At 48.1% G+C, this 21471-nt stretch overlaps 1 protein-coding gene and 1 long non-coding RNA gene across 3 annotated transcripts in view; one reads left to right on the top strand and one right to left on the bottom strand.

The window, feature by feature from the left end:
- The window catches only part of SGSM1 (small G protein signaling modulator 1), an 84127-nt gene that overhangs the window by 47010 nt on the left and 15646 nt on the right, over positions 1-21471 (top strand). Inside the window, exons 13-20 of one of the 2 annotated variants that reach the window (XM_070626981.1) lie at positions 1478-1618; positions 3500-3638; positions 6173-6237; positions 8032-8177; positions 11582-11710; positions 15798-15980; positions 17262-17330; positions 18688-19278. In XM_070626981.1, the coding sequence (XP_070483082.1) occupies positions 1478-1618; positions 3500-3638; positions 6173-6237; positions 8032-8177; positions 11582-11710; positions 15798-15980; positions 17262-17330; positions 18688-19278 (1463 nt within the window). The remainder of the gene's footprint in view (positions 1-1477; positions 1619-3499; positions 3639-6172; positions 6238-8031; positions 8178-11581; positions 11711-15797; positions 15981-17261; positions 17331-18687; positions 19279-21471) is intronic. The other variant, XM_070626982.1, reaches the window with a different exon arrangement.
- On the bottom strand, positions 3869-10454 carry LOC139084434 (uncharacterized). The gene is made up of 5 exons (XR_011541788.1): positions 10303-10454; positions 10019-10221; positions 9501-9591; positions 9199-9420; positions 3869-8388 (listed from the first exon to the last, which is right to left on the bottom strand). It is a non-coding gene; the product is annotated as an uncharacterized lncRNA (long non-coding RNA).

Genomic DNA, 21471 nt, shown 5'->3' with positions numbered 1-21471 from the left:
TTGAGGTCACATTGGTGTATAACATTATATAAATTTCAGGTGTACATCATTATGTTTCAACTTCTGTGTAGACATCGTGTTCACCACCCAAAGACTAATTGTCATCTGTCACCGCACACATGTGCTCTGTCACCCCTTTCACTGTCCTTCCTCCTCCCTTCCTCTGTGGCAACCACCATTCCATTCTCTGTGTCTATGTGTTTGTTTGCTGTTGTTGTTTTTGTCTTCCACGTATGAGTGAAGTCATGGTATTTGACTTTCTTCATCTGACTTATTTCGCTTAGCATGATACCCTCAAGGTCCATCCATGTTGTCACAAATGGCCGGATTTCTTATGGCTGAGTAGTAGTCCACTTTGTATAAATACCACATCTTTATCCATTCATCCCTTGATGGGCACCTACGTTGCTTCCAAGTCTTGGCTATTGTGAATAATGCTGCAATGAACACAGGGGTGCATGTATCTTTACACATTCATGTTTTCAAGTTCTTCGGGTAAATACCCAGCAGTGGAATTGCTGGATCATATGGTAGTTCCATTTTTAATTTTTTGAGAAATCTCCATGGCTGCACCAGTTTGCATTCCCAGCAGCAGTGTATGAGGGTTCCCTTTTCTCCACATCCTCTCCAACATTTATTATTTCTTGTCTTTTTAATAATAGTCATTCTGATGGGTGTGAGGTGGTATCTCATTGTAATTTTGATTTGCATTTCCCTAATAATTAGTGATGCTGAACATTTTTTCATGTGCCTGTTGACCATCTGTATATCTTCTTTGGAAAAATGTCTATTCAGATCCTTTGCCCATTTTCTTTTTTTTGCAGGGAAAGATTGTCCCTGAGCTAACATCTATTGCCAATCTTCCTCTTGTTTTTTTTCCTTCCCAAAGCCCCAGTACATGGCTGTATCTCCTGGTTCTAAGTCCTTCTCGTTCTTCTATGTGAGCTGCCACCACAGCATGGCTGCTGACAGATGGGTGGTGTGGTTCCGTGACTGGGAGAGGAACTGGGGCCACAGAAGTGGAGCATGCCAAACTTTAACCACTAAGCCATCAGGGCTGGTTCCTTTTGCCCATTTTTCAATTGGGTTGTTTTTTTGTTGTTGAGTTGTATGAGTTCTTTATATATTTTTATATTAACCCCTTATCTGATATATGATTTGCAAATATCTTCTCCCAATTGTTAGATTGTCTTTTCCTTTTGTTGATGGTTTCCTTTGCTGTGCAGAAGCTTTTTAGTTTGATATAGTCCCATTTGTGTATTTTTTCTTTTGTTTCCCTTTCCGCGTGAGACAAGGTTAGGCACTTTATAAATATCAGCATTCTTTCTTCCTCTAATCAAACACAATACGTGGGAGCTGTGTGGAGGAAGGCAGGGGAAAGGTTCAAGCCCCCAGCAATTGGTTCTTCCAGCTGTTTCAATGTTCCCCTCACCTCGGACCTTCCATTTCACTGATTCTTTTTATTTTGTCTTTTAAGTTGCCCCCGTCTCCATGGGCCCTGCCTGGATGGTGGTTCCTGTAGGCCGGTCCGTGCTGGTGGTGGCCAGGGGCAGTAGGTGGGCGCAAGCCAGATGGGACGCCACCCTCCCCACACCAAACCTGAAGCAGCAGCCCCCCTGTAATGTCTGGGCTCCCCCAACTCCAGGGGCTGGGTGCCGGCCACCTCTGCCATGTTGTCATTTGAGTCTTGCTCCCAGGGAAGATGGAGGCAGGAGACAAATTGAGGCCCTTATGCTGTCCAGCCTCCACCTGCAGGATGCAGCTTGGAGTGTTGTGGGATCAGTAGCAAAGGGATTTTTTGGTGATGTCTGCAGGGTGTAGGGGGCTGGGGGTGGAGGCATGTTTGCAACAACTGGGTGCAAGTGATCACTGCTTCCCTGAGATTGGCTACGAACCGGGGATGTTTTTCTAGAACATGTTATAAGGGCTTACTGGCCTTTCTTGGCCAGCTGATTGGTGAATCTGCTTGAAGAGGAGTAGTGTAACAAGGCACTTTTGGTGGCCCCAAGAACCTCATTCTGTAGGCAGCTTTCTACTCTGTCAGTGGGTAGCAGTGGACCCTGTCAGCTGCCGAGCTCTGATGGCAAGTGGGCTTGGGTCCACAACTTCCCCTCCCCTTGGAGCCTGGGGGAAGAGGCCAGGTATCACCAGTCGTCCTTGCAGAGGCATGGCATAGGGGGCAAATGTGCATGCCTCTTAATGTCCTAGAGTAGGGCCGGGCCAACTGTGGCCCATGGGCCAATCCAACCTCATTCTGTACAGCCCATGAGCTAAGAGTGGTTTTTATGTTTTTAAATAATTGAAAAAATCAGAAGAGGAAGAATATTTTGTGACATGAAAATGATCTGCAACTCACATTTCAATGTTCATAAATAAAGTTTGATTAGAACCTACCCATGCTCATTTGTTTGCATTTGGTTTATGGTTTCTTTTGCACTACGACAGCAGAATTGAGCGGTTATGATTGAGACCCAATGGCTCGTAAACCCTGAAATATTTTTCACCTGGCTCTTTACAGAAAATACTTACTGAGCCCTGCCCTAGAGAAGATAAATTTTTTTGCACCTGTCTAGAACTGCTAAGAGGCCAGGAAGTTCACTATAGAAATTGTAGTGCATATGTCAGCAATATGTTTATTCAGCACCGTGGCAGATGCTGGGCTTTTCATGGAGCTGGGGGAGAAAGCAAGGAAACTGTAAGTGCTGTATCCTGGGAGCAATGGATCGGGAATCACCAATGTCCAAGAGTTAGGAAATCAGTCATCCCCTTTTGGTTCTCAAATGTGGCTGCTATAGGAAATTGTTTTTGAAATACAGATTCAAGGACTGTATCTCCATAAGGTGTTAATTCAGTTGGTCAAGGGTGGGATATAGGCATATGGCTTTTGAACAAGGCCCCCACATGATTCTGGGGGGTCGCCAACCTGTTTTGAGACCGGCTTGGTGGAGCGGCTGTACGGCTCAGAACCATGGACAGCGCACATATACCCACGCCCTCAGTACCACGGACAGCGCCGGTGTCCTCCGCCCTCATCAGAACTTCACTGGGTCTCTTGCCCCTGGGTGCCCTGCCTCACCTGTTGAGTCGGGTCCCCCTCTGGCTCACCACCAGAGACTCTCTCACCCAGAGAGTGAGTCCCCTTCTTTCCCGCCAAAACCCTGTGAGGACAACTGAATGACAACATGGTGAGGCTTGGCCTCCTGCTCTGGGATTGGGCCTGTTTTCCTGGCTCTGGTTTCTCTTCTTCTCTCTTCAGCTGTCTTCAACTCTCCTCATCTGCTGGGGGCCCCAAATCTTGGTGGTGGCTCTCACTGGAACAGGTTGGCTTAAGGGACCAGGTCAGACAATGATTTGTGGTCGCTGTTTCCTACTGTGACCTTCAGGGTCTTTCCCTCTCCCTGTGCTGGCCTGGGGGTGAGCTGCTTGCTTTGGGGTGAGGTTTCTGTGACCCACGTGGGCTTACACAGGGCTGTTATTCTGCCCCTTCTGTCCACCACAGTCCCTCAGGACCTGATGGATGTCTCTGTGAGCAACTTGCCATCCCTATGGCAACCCAGCCCCCGGAAATCCTCCTGCTCATCCTGTTCACAGAGCGGCTCAGGTGACGGTGGTTCGACTAATGGCTGCAACCATGAGAGGTATGAGAGTCTCGAGCTGCGGATGGAGGGAGCTGAAGGGTTTACCAAAGATTTGTAAATACTCATTTCTTGCCCTGCACGGAATTCAGAGGAGTGAACAGAGGCTATGGAATCATCGAGTCTAGGTTAAATCCTAGCCTTGCGAATTCCTAGCTGTTGGAGCTTCCTTACATGTATCAGTCTGGATAAATAAGGTTATGTTGCAGTAACAAACAGTCCTAAAATCTTGGTGACTTATAAACAAAGGTTTATTTTTCATGCATCCTATGTGTCTATCATGGGCCAGCTGGAGTCTCTGCTTTCTCCACATTAAGGTGATCACCACCATCTTGAATGTTGCCAGTCACCGTGACAGAGGGCATGGAGCTCTGGAGCTCATGGAGCTCTTGAACCAACAATTAAATGCTCTAGCCCCAAAACAGCGCATGTCACTTCTGCTCACAGCTCATTGGCCTCACCCACAAGGGGCCTGGAAGTGCAGTCTACCATGCTCCTGGAAGGCAGAAGCCAGAAATATTACTTAATAACCCAGGCCTCGGTTTGCTCCTCCACCAAATGGGGATTCTAATGCTTACTTCATATGGCTACTGTAAGGACAAACCAAATAATGGTTTGAAGTAGCCAGCACGTGGTACCTGGCACATGGAAATGGTCAGTAGGTTACACTTATTATTTTACTGGATAAAGTTGAATCCCCAGATCATTTCTCTCCTTGCCCATAGAGCTTTCGTCTCTTCAAAATTGCCAAGCCAGTTGACGAGACTGTCCTTCTTTCCTATTAACCCCTCCTGGCCTGACCTGGGAGAATGGAATCCTTTTTTCCTTGCCGGGCCTCTGTCCCAATGGGGTGGTCCAGTTGTAGGAGCACAAGGGGTGGGGGCTGGCGTCCAGTTTTTGAAGTTCAGCTTAGCCCTGGCTTTCAGTGTGTGGTCTGTGGACCAGCAACATCATCACCTGAGCAGACTCTCAGTCCCTCATGCCAGACCTATTGAAGCAGAATCTGAAGTTAATAAGATCCTAAGATCATATGTGTACTTTTAAGTTTGAGAAGCACTGATGTAAGAAGAGTCTTGCATTTTGTTTTTCTTTTTTGCTGAGGAAGACTCACCCTGAGCTAATATCTACTGCCAACCTTCCTCTTTTTGTCTGTGAGCCACCGCCACAGCATGGCCACTGACAGACAAGTGGTGTAGGTCTGCGCCCAGGAACCAAAGCGGAGTACACTGAACTTAACCACGAGGCCACTGGGGCTGGCCCAAGAGTCTTGCATTTCAATGTGCATCAGAATCACCTGGGGGAGGGAGCAAAACCTACTGGTTCCTGGGCTAATTCCTAGAGGTCCTGATTGAGCAGGTCTGTACAGAGCCTAGGAATCCACATGTTGAAGAAATTCCAAGCAATTCTTGGGCTCGTGGTCCAAGGACCACTGAAAAACTGTTCGAACCCAGTACCCCCTCTCATAGCATGTGTTTACACACCTATAGCGACAGGGAGCTCACCACCTTGCAGATAGCTAAGTCCACTGTGGGACAGCTGTCAGTGTGATGCTGTTCTTATGTAACCTGAGCCAGCCTGAGCCTCACCAATCTAAGGGCACGGAGAGGGTGACTTTAATGCTTAATGCATCCGTGTGCATAACTGGAGGATTTCAGCCATGCCCCCTCCTCTGTCTCCCTGGATTTTCCGGGGTGTCCCCTGGGATGTCTTGAGAATGTATATGCAGATGTTCCTCCACTCTGTTCTCTGCAAGAATGCACAGCACTCCCTCCCACAGTCCTTGTTTTTTCCAACAATGCTGGGGCCCTAATCTTCTCTCCTCTTTCAGCCAAAAAAAGCCCCCAAAATCCCCAGGCAAGGGGAAGTTCTGAGGCATCACCGACTTTGCACTCAACCAGGCCCTGAATCCCAGTTTGGCTCAGTTTGGTTCAGCTGGGTCTCTTTAGAAGTCAGAACCCTTCCTGCAAGTGATGGAAACCCACTTCAAAGTTGTTCAAGTGAAAAAGAAAATCTCTTGACAGAACTAAGAAGTCCAGAGGTGCAGTGGCTTCAGGCCTGGCTGGATCCAGATGCTCAAAGCAGGAATGTCTCTGTTTCTCTGCTGTTGGGTCTGCTTTCCTCTATGATGGTTACATTCTCAGGCAGGCCCTTCCTGTGCAGTGGCAAAAATGGATCCCAGCAGCCACTGCCCTATATTCCACCGGCTTAGAAACTCAAGCAGAAAAAAAAAAGAGTGTTTCCCAGTAGTTTCAACTGATTCTTACTGGCCCAAGTTGGATCCTGTGACCAATCACTGTGACTCCAACTTGAATCAGCCCCACCCGAACCATAGGGACAGAGAGCTGGGGAGGGGGCGACTCCCAAGCCAATAGCAGGAGAAGGGACAGTGTTGTTATATGGTGGAAACGATACCCCCACAGTCCCATTGACTGGCTGATTTTAATCTCCTCCCCAGAGGTAACAAGTTGTGTTCCTCTCCAGGAAACCAGGGCTGTATGTGAGTCTCTCTAAGTGTTTCCTTCTTCCTCTACCCGCAGGGCCCCCCTGAAGCTGCTCTGTGACAACATGAAGTACCAGATCCTTTCCAGAGCCTTCTATGGATGTACGTATTGCCCTTATTTGCCACTGTGGTCTCCAGAGAGCATTTATTGAGGGCCTACTGTATGCCAGCAGTATCAAGAGAAGGAGTCTGGCTCTGGAGTTTGGACCTCTGCTCCTCTATTTCCTAGATGTCTAGTTTTGGTGACGTTACATTAATTCCTCCGAGCCTCAATTTCCTCATCTACAGATTGAGGATAAATTGTATCCTTCAGTCCTAAGAGAGGGCAGTGAACAATGGGCCTCCTTGGTGGCAGGGGTGTGTGTGGTTTAATCCCCAAGGCAGAGGGTCTGTTTTCAAGACTGAATGAGAAGCATGTAGGAAGCCCCTAGCGTCGCATGTCATAGGTGCTCAATAAATGTCAGTTCCCTTCTCCGGTGGACAGAAGCAGAAGAGTAACGTGGCCGATCCCTCCTCAAGAACTTAAAAATTAAATTCGTAATACAGGTACTCTGATTCTTTCCATTTCACAAATGAGGAAACTAAGGCACAGAGAGGTGAAGAGACTTGCCCAAGGTCAGACAGCAAATAAGCAACAGAGCTGGAACTTAACGCCAGGGATGCCTGACCACAAAGGCTCTGTTTTTGCCACTCTGCTATATTGATTCTTAGCAGGTTTTATTTCCCCAGCAAGGTTTTTGTCTTTTCTGTTGCCCCCTGCTCCCCAGTGCCTGATGCAGGGCCTGGCGTGGAGCAGGCATTGGGCAAGTATTTCTGGAGCCCAAATGGAAGAGCCCCCTGGAAGAAGGGGTGGGCACGGAGATGGGTCTCGAGCAATGCCATCCCACAACAGGGCTCATCCCTGATGGTGGTTGAGAGCCCAGGTTCTGGAGCCAGGTGGCGCAGATTCAAACCCCAGCTCCATACTTCCCAGCGATGTGATCTGGGCAAGTGATGAAACCAGTCTGTGCCTCAGTTTCCCTGTCTATAAGATGGGGATATTAAGAGTACCTGCTTCATAGGATTGTGGTGAGAATTAAATGAGTTAGGTTATGCACGCTCTGGGAACAGCTCCCTGCCGCTTAGTGTGTGCTGTAGAAATGTTAGCTGTTATATCGTCATTGTCATCGTCATCGTCATCATCATCGTTATCCTCGTTGTTGGTAGGGTTGAGTCCTCAGGCTCCAGAACTTCCAGAGTCCTCTCTGGGAGTTGAGAATGTGATGATAGGAGAGAGCCAGAGGGGAGGGGCACAGTCAAAGCAAACACAAGTGGAATTTGCTGAGTGCCTCCCGTGTGCCAGGCCCTGTGCCCTCCAGGTGCCATGGGGGAGCAGGAGAAGACTGGCAGGCAGGCAGGCATTCCTGTAAGAGTGCAGGGCCATCTTTGAAAGAAGCCGGGTGCATCCCTTGGTTATGGACTTGCTGGGCTTTCGTTACCCAGCTGCAGTTGTACCGGAATCATGCGCCTCCCCTGCTCTCTTTCTCGGTGTGGGTTGGAGGTGCCCAGAGGCAGGGAGCCCATGGAGCCACCAGCCCCTCCTGCCTGCCCCTTCGCTGCCTCCAGCCTGTGAATTCACTGCCTCGGCTTCCAGCAGAGGAGGTGGCATCGCCCTGACCGAGGCTGAGAAAGCTGGTAGAGCTTCCCCAGGGTCCCGGAGCTGTTAAGCAGTTAAGCCAGCAAGTGACTTTGCCCCTCCGAGCCTCACCTTCCATATCTGGGAAAAGGAGATCATGCAAGTTCGCTGGGTCATGAGGGTTCAATGAGATCCTGAGCACGCCAGCACTTGGAGCCTCCGTGAGACAGGCGAGGGGTGTCGGGTGGTGGACCCTGACACCGTCCCCTCTCCCCCGGCAGGGCTTGCCTACTGCAGACACCTGTCCACCGTGAGGACCCACCTGTCAGCCCTGGTCAATCACATGATCGTGTCTCCGGACTTGCCCTGCGACGCTGGACGTGGGCTGACAGCCGGGATCTGGGAGCAGTACCTTCAGGACAGCACAGTAAGGCCTGGCTCGGCCCAGGGTGGGGCCGAGACTGCAGGGGAGCGGGCCCGTCTTGTCATCTGAAGAACATCCCCATGTGCTTGTGGGGACTCAAGGATGTTGTGACATCCTTGAAGGCCCCCTCCTTTTCTTGAGAGTTCCAAAACCCAGAGGCTGCTTCTGCCTGCTGGGATGGGTAACAAGGAGGATGGAAAATACATATGCTCCCCTGGAAGAAGTAAATAAAGAATCACTCACTAAGCATGTATTAAGCACCAGCTGTAGGCTCAGTCCTGCAGGACATGCTATGAGTCCCCAGCCAGAAGGAATTCACAGTCTAGTTGAAACTATGTGCTAAGTTAGAGGGAGGCAGCTGGACCAAGAAAACCCCACAGCTGTTCAGAACTCCTTCTGCCGCCTCTGTCTTAAGGCCTGAGAGTTCCACCACTAGATTTTTTACCTGGAGGTAGATTTCTAAGATTTTCTTATTGGGGTACACATGTCCCTGGAATGAAAATGCTTATGTTTGATAAAAATTTCATTGTCAAAGAGTTTGGGAAACGAGGTTAAACAGCTTGCTGTATCCTGCAGGACTTGTCAGAACCTTGGCTATGCTAATATGCTTGTCACTATCAAGAAACTGGGGGAGTGTGGAGAGCATATGGAACATTCCCTCCAATGTATTTGGCTACAGGGACCATTGTTGGAAAAGTACCTCCCATGGCTAGGGGAAGGCGGAAGCCACTTGGAGAAACACTAATTTTTTCGTTTTTTTTTAAGATTGGCACCTGAGCTAACAACTGCAGCCAACCTTTTTTTGCCCTGCTTTTTCTCCCCAAATCCTCCTGGTACATAGTTGTATATTTAAGTTCTGGGTCCTTCTATTTGTGACATGTGGCACGCTGCCTCAGCATGGCCTGGTGAGTGGTGCCATGTCCGCGCCCAGGATCTGAACGGGTGAAACCCCGGGCCGCCGCAGCGGAGCACGGGAACTTAACCACTCGGCCACGGGGCCGGCCCCCGAGAAACACTAATTTACCTGCTGCCAAGATCAGGTGATTCGGAGGAGAGAGCTGTTCCCTCCGTGCTGGTTGAATCTAGTGGCTCAGTCAGCTGGGTGCCTTTCTGGCCGGGCCCTGGGGATGGCCACACTGGGGAGCACCTGGTCAGGCTGGCTTTCCCACCGCAGGGGAAGGTGCCGTTCCGTACTTAACCTGAGAATGCCAGGGACTCGGTGGGAAAAACAAACTGGTTCCCAAACCTGGACAAGGAAAAGGGTTGTTTTACTTTTTTGGCCAAAAATCGTTGTTTTTCTAAATTACAGAAGGAACGCCTACTTACCATAACAATTCAAAGAAGGGAGAATGCAAATGACGAGAATAAAAATTGTTTTCATATGATGTCTCTGCTTCACTCCTCTAGGTCTGAAACCCTGAATTAAGAAATAGTGTCAGTTTGGGATAGACCCATACATTTCCTATGGTTATACATCTGTAGATATGTCTATATAGATATATCTGTAACTCAAATTTTTATAAATGAAGTTATATTATATTTGTAATTTAAGAGACCAACTTACTTTTATATCAAGGACCTCTTTCAAATCTCTAGGTGAAATATTAATGTTAGAACCTTAGCATCTCATATATGGGTAGACCATCATTTATTTAAATTTTCCCCTAATGATAGACATCTGAGCTCTTTTCTTTCTTTTTTTTAAAATTATTTCAAAGAATGCTGCAGTCAGTGTCTTTATAAGCACATACCTCTCTGTGCTAGTGTTTCTATTTCAACGGCAGATTCCTAGAACTAAAATTGATTGACGTGCATTTAAAATGTAAGTAGATACGCCAGCTTACTTTCTCAAAAGATCATCGCGTTCAGCATCCTGGCGGTCTATGAGAGGCCACATTTCCTGAGGAATTCCAAAGATTTAGAGACTTCTGGGCTCTGCTCCAGCTTTCCTGGTTTGGCATCTCTGAGACTGGAGCCCAAGAAGTTATCTTTTTTGGAAAGTCCCCCAAATGCTTCTAGTGATCTCCCCAATTTGGGAGGCAGTAGTCTAAGGACAAATTGGTTGAGACGATAAATTGTCAGAAATGAATATTTTTCATCTAATGCTTCCGGTGTATTTCTTACTCACTTAACAGTCCTGAGTGGGCATTCCTAGTGAGTGGACACCTCTCCTCCCTCCAGAGGTTCAGGGGTCTTTCAGTCTTGCAGCCCCACATCCTCCAGGGCCTCATGGTCACCTGCTTCCAGCCAGCAGAGGAGAAATGGACACTGTGAAGGGAGTACACCTGTTTCTTCAAAGCCCTGACTTGCATCACTTCCTCTTACATCCCATTGGCCAGAACCCAGTCACATGGCCATACCTGACTGCAAAGGAGGCTGGGAAATGGAGTCCAGCTGTGGGTTCTGGGAGGAGAGAAGTGGATTTTAATGAAGAGTTCGTAGCCACAGCCACAAAGAGTTCTCTGATTTTTAAACAACTTTGACAGGGCTGTCTATACAATACAAATCAAAATTCCCAATAGAGACAAAAGAATGGCTGGTTTTGCCATTGTGGTTGGGTGCATCTAAGACTAGCATTAAAATGTGAAATATGCTTTTAATTCTGGAACGTGAAGTAAAGAGGTGAGAGGAAACAGGGCTCCAGCACATTTCAGAGTAGCCATCCAGCTGTCATTGACACTTTCCACACACATGCACGCGTGCACGCGCACACACACGTACAGATAGGACCCCCAGCTTGATTAATTGTAACTGCAAAGCCTTTGCCTGAAAATGAATTTTAAAAAATAAAGAGGACAAATCTATTCTTCAATACAGCAAACAGTTCTTAAACTCATCCTCGTGTGCGCAAAAGTCATCAGTGTATGAACAACCAGCTGGAAATGTTCATTTTGGATTAATTTGCCTTAAAACAATTTTTTTAGAGCTCAATCAAGATGAATAACTTCAAGATAATATACCTGAATCAGCACAGCATACAAAATTGACTAAAACTTAAGTGGAATATTAATTCGGTATATACTGGCCTTTCTTTTTTTCGTTCTTTGCTTTTTACAAAAATGGGTTCACACTAGCCGTGCTCTGCAGCTTGGTTTTTTCTTTTTTCCACTTGATACGTGTTGAGCATCTTTCTGTGTAGGTTCTCATAGGTGCATCTCCCACCCTTTGTCCTCTCTGTGTGGGATTTCCATGTAGAGATGCACCGTCCCCCCGGTGGTGGGTGATTGGGGAGTTCCTGGGGTTTTTCCGTTTCATATGATGCCACAATGGATGTCTGGGTACATATGATTTTGCTCGTTAATGCCAGGATCTCTGAGGGCTGGGTCTGAGAAGCAGAACTGCTGGGTCAGAGTGCACTCCCTGGTTTTCCGTTGAGCAAACCCTTTGCTTCCTCCCACCTCCCGCAGAGCTATGAGGAGCAGGAGCTGCTACGTCTCATCTACTACGGGGGCATCCAGCCAGACATCCGCAAGGCCGTGTGGCCGTTCCTCCTCGGCCACTACCAGTTCGGGATGACGGAAACAGAAAGGAAGGAGGTTGGTTGCCCCCGATGGACAGCGGGGTCTCTGGCAACACAAGGAGCCAATAGTGTGGGGCTGGGGGGCTCTGGGCTGGTGATGAACCAAGGTAGGGCAGCGAGACGTGGGGGAGCCAGGAAGCTCCAGGACAGTGCTGTCCAAGAGAAATACAACACAAGCCACAGATGTCATTTTTTTAAATGACTTTTTACTTTGAGATAATTATAGATTCACATGCAGTTATAAGAAATAATGCAGAGAGATCTCATCTACCCTTCATCCAGTTTCCCCCAGTGGTAACTTCTTACAAAACTATAGTGCAGTATCACACCCAGGGTATTGACATGGGTGCCATATACCAATATTATTCAGACTTCCTCTTTTCCTCGTACTCATTTGTGTGTTTGTGTATTTAGTTCGCTGCAATTTTATCACACGTGGAGGTTTGTGTGTCATCACCGCAGTCAACATAGTGGACATTTCTGCTGCTACAGGGGTCCTCCTGTTGGCCTTTTATAGCCACACCCACCCCTGTCCCTAACCCCTAGCAACCACTAATATATTCTCCACTCCTATAATTCTATCATTTCAAGAATGTTGTATAAATGGAGTCATACAGTATGTGACCTTTGGGAATTGGCTTTTTTCACTCAGCATAAAACTCAGGCAATCTATCCAAGTTGTCATGTGTACCAATAGTTGATTCCTTTTTATGGCTGAGCGGTGTTGCATGGTCTGGGCACACCACAGTTTGTCTGACTGTTCACCCGTTGTTGATGGACACGTGGGTTGTTTCCAGTTTTCTGGCTATTTATTTATCACAAATAAAGCTGCAGTGAACATTCACTACAGGTTTTCATGTGAGCAGAAGCTGCCATTTCTCTGGGGTAAATGCTCAAGGGTGCAATTTCTGGGTCCTAGGGTAGTTGCCTGCTTGGTTCTATAAGAAACTGCCAAACGTTTGTAGTGGCCGTTCCATTTTATATCCCCACCGGCAACGTATGAGTGATTCGCACCTGCATCCCCACCAGGGCTTGGTGTTGTCACTCTTTTTTATGTTAGCCACTCAGGTGTGTAACCGACTTTTCAATGTGGTTTTACTTTGCATTTCCCAAATGGCTAGTGATATTGAACGTCTTTTCAAGTGTTTACCGACCATCTGTGTATCTTCAGTGAAATGTCGGCTCACGTCTTCTCTCCATTTTCTAACTGAACTGTTTGTTTTTTTACTGTTGAGTTGGAGAGTTATTTATATACTCTAGATATTCATTCTTTGTTGCAAATGTGGTTTGCAGATATGTTCTCCCAGTCTGTTCCTTGTCTTTTCATCTTCTTTTTTTTTTTTTTTGAGGAAGATTAGCCCTGAGCTAGCATCTGCTGCCAATCCTCCTCTTTTTGCTGAGGAAGACTGGCCCCGAGCTGACATCCATGCCCATCTTCCTCTACTTTATATGTGGGACGCCTACCACAGCATGGCTTGCCAAGCACTGCCATGTCTGCACCCGGGATCCGAACTGGCGAACCCCGGGCCGCCAAAGCGGAATGTGCGCACTTAACCACTGCGCCACCGGGTCAGCCCCATCTTTTCATCTTCTTAACAGGCTCTTTTGAAGAACAAATTTGTAAATTTTTGATGAGGTTCAATTTTATCAATTTCCACGCATGGATTGTGCTTTTGGTGTCAATTCTAAGAAGTTTTGGGCTAACCCTAGATCCTGAAGATTTTCTCCCGTTTTTTCCTAAAATGTTATAGTTTTACATTTAAGTCTGTGATCCATTTTGAGTTCGTTTTTGCATACAGTGTGTCTTTTAGGTCCAGGTTCATTTTTTCGCCTGTGGGTGTCCCGTCGCTCCAGCACCATTTACTGAAAAGGCCGTCCTTCCTCCTCTGAATTACTTTTGCATCTTTGTCACAAATCACTTGAGTATATTGGCGTGAGTCTATTTCTGGATTCTCTGTTCTGTTCCACCGATCTGATACCATGCTGTAATTAGTAATCTTCAGCTAATAGCACATAAAAATGTATATAACTTATTTAAAAACATATTTTAATGACTGGCCTGGTAGCATAGTGGTTAAGTTTGCAGGCTCCGCTTTGGCAGCCTGGGGTTCGTGGATCTGGATCCCGGGTGCAGACCTACACACCACTCATCAAGCCATGCTGTGGCTGCATCCCATATACAAAATGGAGGAAGATGGGCACAGATGTTAGCTCAGGGCCAATCTTCCTCACCAAAATATATATATATATATATATATATATATATATATATATATATATTTATATATATAATATCCCTGCCATGGGTGGAAAACCAATATGACTTGCCATAATAGAAGACAACTATAAAAATAAATAGAATATGACATAATTATATAATCCAGTTCTACCTAGATCCTGTAGCTTGCCTGAAGCCTGGCCTCTTCTTGTTAAAAAGGTAGATTATATATAAAGCGTTAAGGAGGGCTTAAAGACACAGTAGCACCAGGCTGGCCCTGCCTCCCTGGCAGAGTCAGAAGAGTTGAAGGAGAGTTGAAAATGGAGACTTTCTCACACTGTGGGTCTGCATTATGAGGCCTCGTGCCTGCAAACTGTCTAAAATCGTCTTGGTACCAGCTTTCGGCCCCTCCATGCCACCCCGTGCCTGTTGGGCTCCTGGGCAGACAGTAACTGAGAATTCCGTCGGACCGGCCGTGTGCTTGGGGCTGGGGACCCAGAGCTGCCTTAGATGAGGTCCTTGCCGGTTTAGTGGGGTTGTGCAAAGTCAGATGGAGGCAAACCCAGGGCCAGAAGAGCACGTGGGAGGCAGAAGGCTGCCTGAATTCTTCGCAGGGCTTGCTTTCCAGGCGGGGGGATGAGGAAGGGCGTCCGGGCAGAGGGCACGGCCAGAGCAAAGCCCTGGAGGGGACACCTGCAGGAGGCAGTGTGTGTGCACTTGCGTGGGGAGGGGCGGAAAGGCGTGGACGTGGTGGCTGGAACATAAAGGACTAGGGGAGGGGTGCAGCATGAGAGGCGGGGCTGGAGAGGAAACAGGAAGAAGGCCGCTGAGCTGGGGATGGCTAGGAGGGGCCGAGCTGGGACAAGCAGTCACCTGGAAGGAGGGTCGTCCAGGTGAGGGGTCGTGGAAGCCTAGCCTGGGGGGGGGGGAGTGGGAATGGGGAGGTGGACTCAGAGGGAGGGAGCCCCTCAGGACAGGCGCTGGGGCAGGGCAGGGAGGACCCAGAGCCTCTCTCTGGAAGCCCTGGGCACCTAAGAGATTCCACACCCCTCCCGACCCACACCCCTCCCGACCCTCGCCCGGGGCAGGCTCCCTGCCCTCTCCCTTCCCCTTCCTGCCCCTCCATACCCTACCGTCAGGTGGTCCACCCCAACTTGTGCCCAGAGGTCTGGCAGATCCAGCACCTCAGTTACCTGGGCTGTGTCACACCGAAACCTGTAAGCTCCCCACCTCTCTGCTGACATCCCAGGAGGAAGAAGCTTGAAATCTGTGTCCCTTCTAGAAAGCCATTGCCGCGAATAAAGGCAGGAGTCAGTTTTATTCATATTTGTATCCTCAGCACCTGGCCCCATGCTGGGCACGTGGAAAGCCCTCAGTGTGTACATTGGGTGTGTGATGGATGGATGAATGAACCATCTCGCTCATCTTGTGTCCCAAATGCCTAGCTTGGTGCCCAGCACGTAGTAGGTACTTATTAAATTAAATGAGCAAGTGAGTGAGTGAATGAATGAGGAAGAAGAAAAAAAAGGTAAGAAAGAAGGAAAGAATCCGTTTTCTCCCTTCAGTATCCCTGTGGTTTAGTACACTGCCTGGCACCGAGTAGGGGCTCAACAAATACTTGAATGAATGAATAAAAGAAGGAAGACAGGAAGGAAGGAAAAGTTGCAAGAAGGAAGGACCCTTGCTCACTTTTGTGTGTCCCCAGGGCCCAGCCAGTGCCTGGCACACAGTATGTGCTCAGTTACTGTCTGTTGGATGTTACTCCGTGAATGTCGGGTGAGTCTCCAGGGCTCAGGGTCCCAGGTCAGAGCCGACCTCTTCCCCGTTGGGCTGGCCCTCCCCAGGGTTCCCAGCTCTTTGGGTGACGTTGTGTCTGCCCTGACAGGTGGATGAGCAGATTCACGCCTGCTACGCACAGACCATGGCCGAGTGGCTGGGCTGCGAGGCAATCGTGCGGCAGAGGGAGCGGGAGTCGCACGCAGCAGCCCTGGCCAAATGCTCGTCGGGGGCCAGCCTGGATGGTCACCTGCACCGGCTGATGCACCGGGACTCCACCATCAGCAACGAGGTGATGGGCAGCCCACCTCGGGGGGCGAGGGGGCCCTGAAGGCGGGGTCTCCTCTGTCTGGCTATTGTGGGAACGGTGAAGGCCGGGTGTCTGGGGCCCCGGGATGGAGTCTCACCCCTAGCTTTTCAGGGGAGTGAGACTTTGGAGTCAGATAGACCTGAGTTCGGACTCCAGCCCCACCGTTTCCTAGCTCTGGGGCCTCAGGCACGCACCTTCACTTCTTGGCCTCAGTTTCCTCATCTATAAAATGGGAACAATCATTTGTTAGGGGAGGTTTGTGTGCAAGTGAGATAGTGTGTACTAAGTACCTAGCACCATGCCAGACTTTCATTTATTCGACAGGTGCTTACTTAGAACCAGGTACTCAATATGTGTACTGTGTGCCGGGTACTGTCGGCAACACTCCAGCAACCAAGTCAGACATGTCTGTCGTCACAGAACCTCCAGTTACCAGCCCACAGCAGGAGCCCGGAAGAAAGTTAATTCTCCCAGCAGTGATGTATCAGTCATCAGCTGCCACAATAATACTGCGTAACAAACAGCCCCCAGAGGTCAATGACTTCCAACAATAAACATTTACGTTTCCTCGTGGGTCTGTGGGTCAGGTGCACAGTTCTGCTCACTTGTACCTGATGTCTGTGGCTGGTCCACTAAAGGTTTGTGGCCCTTCGCTGGGCTCTGTCACACGTGTGGGGTCACTCGGCTCTGTGCCACGTCTGGCTGTCCAGCAGGCTGGCCTGGGCTTGTTCTCACAGTGGAAGCAGATCCTAAAGAGAAAGCAGAAATGCACACGTGCTTGTTAAGCCTCGGCCCTGTTGAGCTCACATCCCATTGGCTGAAACAGGTCACGTGGCTGAGCCTAGCATCAGGGGAGGCGGGAACCAGAAGTTATGGGGCAAAAAGCATGTCTACAGAGAGGGGAGAAAAAGTTGGGCCGTTAGTGTCGCCAGTCACTAATATTCAACATTAACAATAATATTGAACTACAGTATTAGCCGGAAGTCTCAGGTACAGGGCAGTTAAGGTGCGGCTCCCCAGTTACAGGGTGGGAGGGGGGCCCAGCGGCGGGTGTGGCCTCTGAGGAGGCTCCAGGCAGTAGGGAGTGAGTGCCCCCTTTCCTTTTAAAGGAAGCCGAGGCCCTGAGAGGGGACTTGGTCAAGTCAGGAAGAGAGAGAAGACGGCACTCGCTGACTCCCAACCCTGCAGTCCCCCCTGGGCTAGCGCAGGGCCCCCGGGCAGGGGCGCAGCCTCACCCCTGCCTCCTGCCCCCTTTTCTCTCAGTCCTCCCAGAGCTGCAGTTCCGGCCGCCAGAACATCCGCCTGCAGAGCGACTCCAGCAGCAGCACACAGGTGACCGTCCGAGGCCCCGCCCCGTCCCGCCCCTCCCCCTCCCTCGGACCCGGAGGAATGGGGTTGAAAGTCTGTCCTCTGCAGGTCCCCGATGGTCTATTTGTTTTAGCTTTTTCTGCTGCCATTGAAAATGGACTTTTTAGTTACACAAGTAATATATGAGTCTGTTCTCCCTGTAAAAATATTAAAATATTGCCAAGAATGCTAAATTTGTCCTTGACCACCCTAATCCCCGCTTGCCCTCACCAGAAATAACACTGCTATCCTGACACAGCTGTGTATCCTTCCAGATCCTTCTGTATGCCTTTACATTCACAGAAATAGGTAGACCGTGTGTAGACGATATATTACAACATTTGATAGTCTTTTTAAATCTTTTGAATAAACGCGATCGTATGTATTGTTCAAGAACTTTCCTTTTCATTTGGTGAAAAGAAATGTTAACCCAGTCTCACTCAATATTAAAGAAAAAAGCAAAGGGCAAAAAATGTGCATACTATGTCACCTTTTGTGTAAAAAGAGGAAATATTAATATGTGCATATATTTGCATCTGTTTTTAAAAACAATGGAAGGATAAGCCAGAAACTAAGAGAAATGGTTGCCTATGGGGCAGGACGGGCAGGGGAAAAAGCTACATTTCCCTGAATATACTTTGTTTTCTAGTTTTGACTTAAGGTAGAGAAGTTTTTTTTACATAATTTAAAGCAATTTAATCAAAAAGAAATCTTGTTAAAAAGCAGAAACACATGAAACTAACAGTAAATTAAGTTGGTGGCGTAACCATACAGAAGAAATATTTCAAGTGACCTTGGAATATGGTCTTATTCATTCTGTCCCTGATGGAATATGACCTAAAGACACAAAGAACCACAAATAAATCTTTGAGGTGTGTCCTGGAAGCTTTTCCATAATATTTCATATACATCTGACTACTTTTGAAAGTTGATCCATAATAGTCAACCACATGGATTTTCTTTAGCCTGTTCCTTTTGTTGTTAACTAATTTTTCCCTCTGAACAATTATGCGCACGTAATTTTGTATGATGAAAGATATTCTTCCCCTACTTTAATTCTCTAGTACCCCTTCCTCAGAGTCCATTGCAAGGCTTGTTAGGTCCTTTCTGGATTATTCTATGCATTTCCATGCATATGGGTCACTTTTTTATTTTTCACAAATGGGAGCATATGTGTTACCTTATCTGCCTCACTCTTTTTACTGAGTATATAGTATTCCACTGCGTGCATGTTCCATGTTTGAACCAATTCCTCATTGATGGATATTTAGGTTGCTGCTGGAAACAGCACCACAGTGGATGTCCTAGTCTGTCTGTCTGTCTTTGTGCACCTTGTCTTCAGGTGTTTGAGTCTGTGGACGAAGTGGAGCAGGTGGAGGCAGAAGGCAGGCCGGAGGAGAAACAGCCCAAGATCCCCAATGGGAACCTGGTGAATGGCACCTGTTCCCCAGACTCCGGCCATCCTTCCTCCCACAACTTCTCCTCGGGCCTCTCGGAGCACTCGGAGCCCAGCCTGAGTACGGAAGACAGTGTCATGGACGCCCAGCGAAACGCCCCTCTTATGGTTCGACCCAGGGACAGCAGCGTGGATGACGGGCAGAGCAGCGAGGCCACTACTTCCCGGGACGAGGCCCACCGGGAGGAGCTGGCCGTGCAGGACAGCCTGGAGAGCGACCTCCTCGCCAACGAGAGCATGGATGAGTTCATGTCCATCACTGGCAGCATGGACGTGGCCCTGCCTGAAAAGGAGGGGGCCTTGATGGAGGGCTGGGGGGGCAGCAAGGTGGAGAAGCACAGCCAGGTGGACAGTGAGGACACCCTCTCAGAGGAGCCGGAGATGGAGAGCTTCTTCCCCGCCCTGGCTTCTCTGGCCGTTACCACTTCCGCCAACAACGAAGCGTCCCCTGTGTCCTCCAGCGGCGTCACTTACTCCGTAAGTCACAGGCTTCTCCTCCACTGTTCTCTGTAGGAGCGGGAGGGTGGAAGTGTCCCAGAAACCTCACTTATCCAGAACAGCCTCTGGTTCATTGCATTTTCTCCATCACGGAAAATGCACTATGGAAACGCATTTGAGAGAGAAGATAATATGATGCGTAAAGAATGCAGACTTTTCAGTCAAACAGTCCTGGCTTCAAATCCCAGCTTAGGCGTGTCATTTTATCATTCTGAGCCTCAGTTTCCCCGTCACTCTCATCCCTTCCTTCCTGCCTTGTTTTCGGAATTAGTGAGTCAAGTTTTCTGTGCCTGGCACACAGTCAGCGCTCCATCACTAGCAGCCTTGACGAGCAGCATCTTGATTTACCCTCGGGTCCAATATCTTAAATATTCAAGTTTACTTTCTTGCCCAAAAATTCCCTTGGCTTCAAAGGATGTCAACTAAAAGGGACGTTTTCTGAGCCTGGCTTTGTGGATCCATTTTCTTTTCAAGAACTTGTTGTTTCTCTTGACGATAAACATGCCCACAGTGTGAAGACTCAGACACTCAGACAAGGCTGGATACGAAAACCAGAAGTTATCTGCCCCACAGATCCCCATTCAGCCCTCCAGAGGCAGCGGTGGTTACTTATTCTGCCCCAAGTGTCTCGTGTTGACCCCGTGTCTGTAAATACTTGTATCGCTACTTCTTGATCTTTTTACATTTTTCTTCAGTTTTAGACATTGTCTATGGACTCCCCATTATCACAGAAGAGGATTGAGTCTTCTTCCTTCCCCAGCCCCACGCTCCCACCACACGAGTGAAAGCTTCCCCACCCTCATCCATCCAACATAGTTATAATGATGTTCGTTAAATGACTATTCAGTGTTTACATTAGTATAACAATAGAACGTATACACCATGGAGTATGCTGTTTCATTTTTTCTTTCCTGCAAAACAATTATTCTCCTAGGTGTGTTTTCATTTTCTTGTCTCTGTTTTCTTTTTCTTAGTTTGCTACAAACATATCATGAATTCACCCCCTGCAAACTCTTGGCCGGTTTTCCAAGCCTCTTCTGAAACGTTCAGACACATTGGGTTTTCTATTCGTTTTGCGTGTCTGAAGAATTCTCTCCAGGAGAATCTGGCCTTCCCCAGTCCGCTGTGCCTGGTGGCTAGCTGTCACCCTAGATCGTTCTCCATCATCATCTTCAGGTTCTTTGCTTGTCTCCTGCTTCCTGTATCTCAGGTCTCTCTGTTTGTTAGTTTACTCCCTTGCTTACATGGCGCACATACCTCACTAGCTTTCACATTTTTTGTTTGTCATTCCTCCTTACCTCTCAGGTTCTAGTCTGAGGTAACAGTCTTTCCATATAAACTACATTCCCTGGAATTCCCTTTCCCAAGGTCTCTCTTATTTTGTGTCTGTCTGGAAGGACCTTCTTTTTGCCCTCATTCTTGAAAGACATGCAACTCTACATTGCAGTTTTTTCTCTCAGTACTTTGAAGATATGATTCCACTGTCCTCTGAATTTCATCATTGTTGTCGAGAAGTCAGACATCTAATTATCATCACTTTAAAGACATCTGCTTTTCTCTTTGGTTGCTTCAAAGATTCTCTTTCTGATATTATACGTCATTGTGTGTCTAGGTGTGGGTTCCTTTTTCTGTTTTTAGGCTAATGGTTTGTTGGGCTTTATGCATCTGAAAATTGGTCTATTTAGTCAGTTCTGAAAAATTCTCATCTATTCTTTTCTTCTTCTTGTTCTTCTTCTTCTTCTTCTCCTCCTCCTCCCCTCCCCCTCTCCCCCCTCCCCCCTCCTCCTCCCCCCTCCCCCCTCCTCCTCCCCCTCCCCCCTCCCCCCTCCCCCTCCCCCTTCTCCTCCTCCTCCTCCTCCTCCTCCCCAAGGCCCCCCAGTGCGTAGTTGTACATTCTAGTTGTAGGTTGTCTGATTGTGCTGTGTGACTGTCAAGAAAAACTTACAAGGCATCATCAATTCTTTATTCAAATATTGCTACTTCCTGATTTTTTCTCTCCTTCTGTAGCTCTGATTAAAAGTGTGTTAGATCTTTCCACACTATCCTCCACATACATTACTTCTCTTTCATTTTGTCATCTCTTTGTCCCTCTGCACCGGATTCTGGATAGTTTCTTCAGATCTCTTTTCAATTCTCTAATTCTCTCTTTGGTTGTGTCTAATTTTCTGTGAC

Source organism: Equus przewalskii, chromosome 7, assembly GCF_037783145.1.
Source record: "Equus przewalskii isolate Varuska chromosome 7, EquPr2, whole genome shotgun sequence".
In the NCBI taxonomy this organism is placed as follows: Eukaryota; Metazoa; Chordata; class Mammalia; order Perissodactyla; family Equidae; genus Equus; species Equus przewalskii.
Note: the sequence above shows the minus strand (reverse complement) of the source record. Positions and strands in the feature narration are given on the sequence as shown.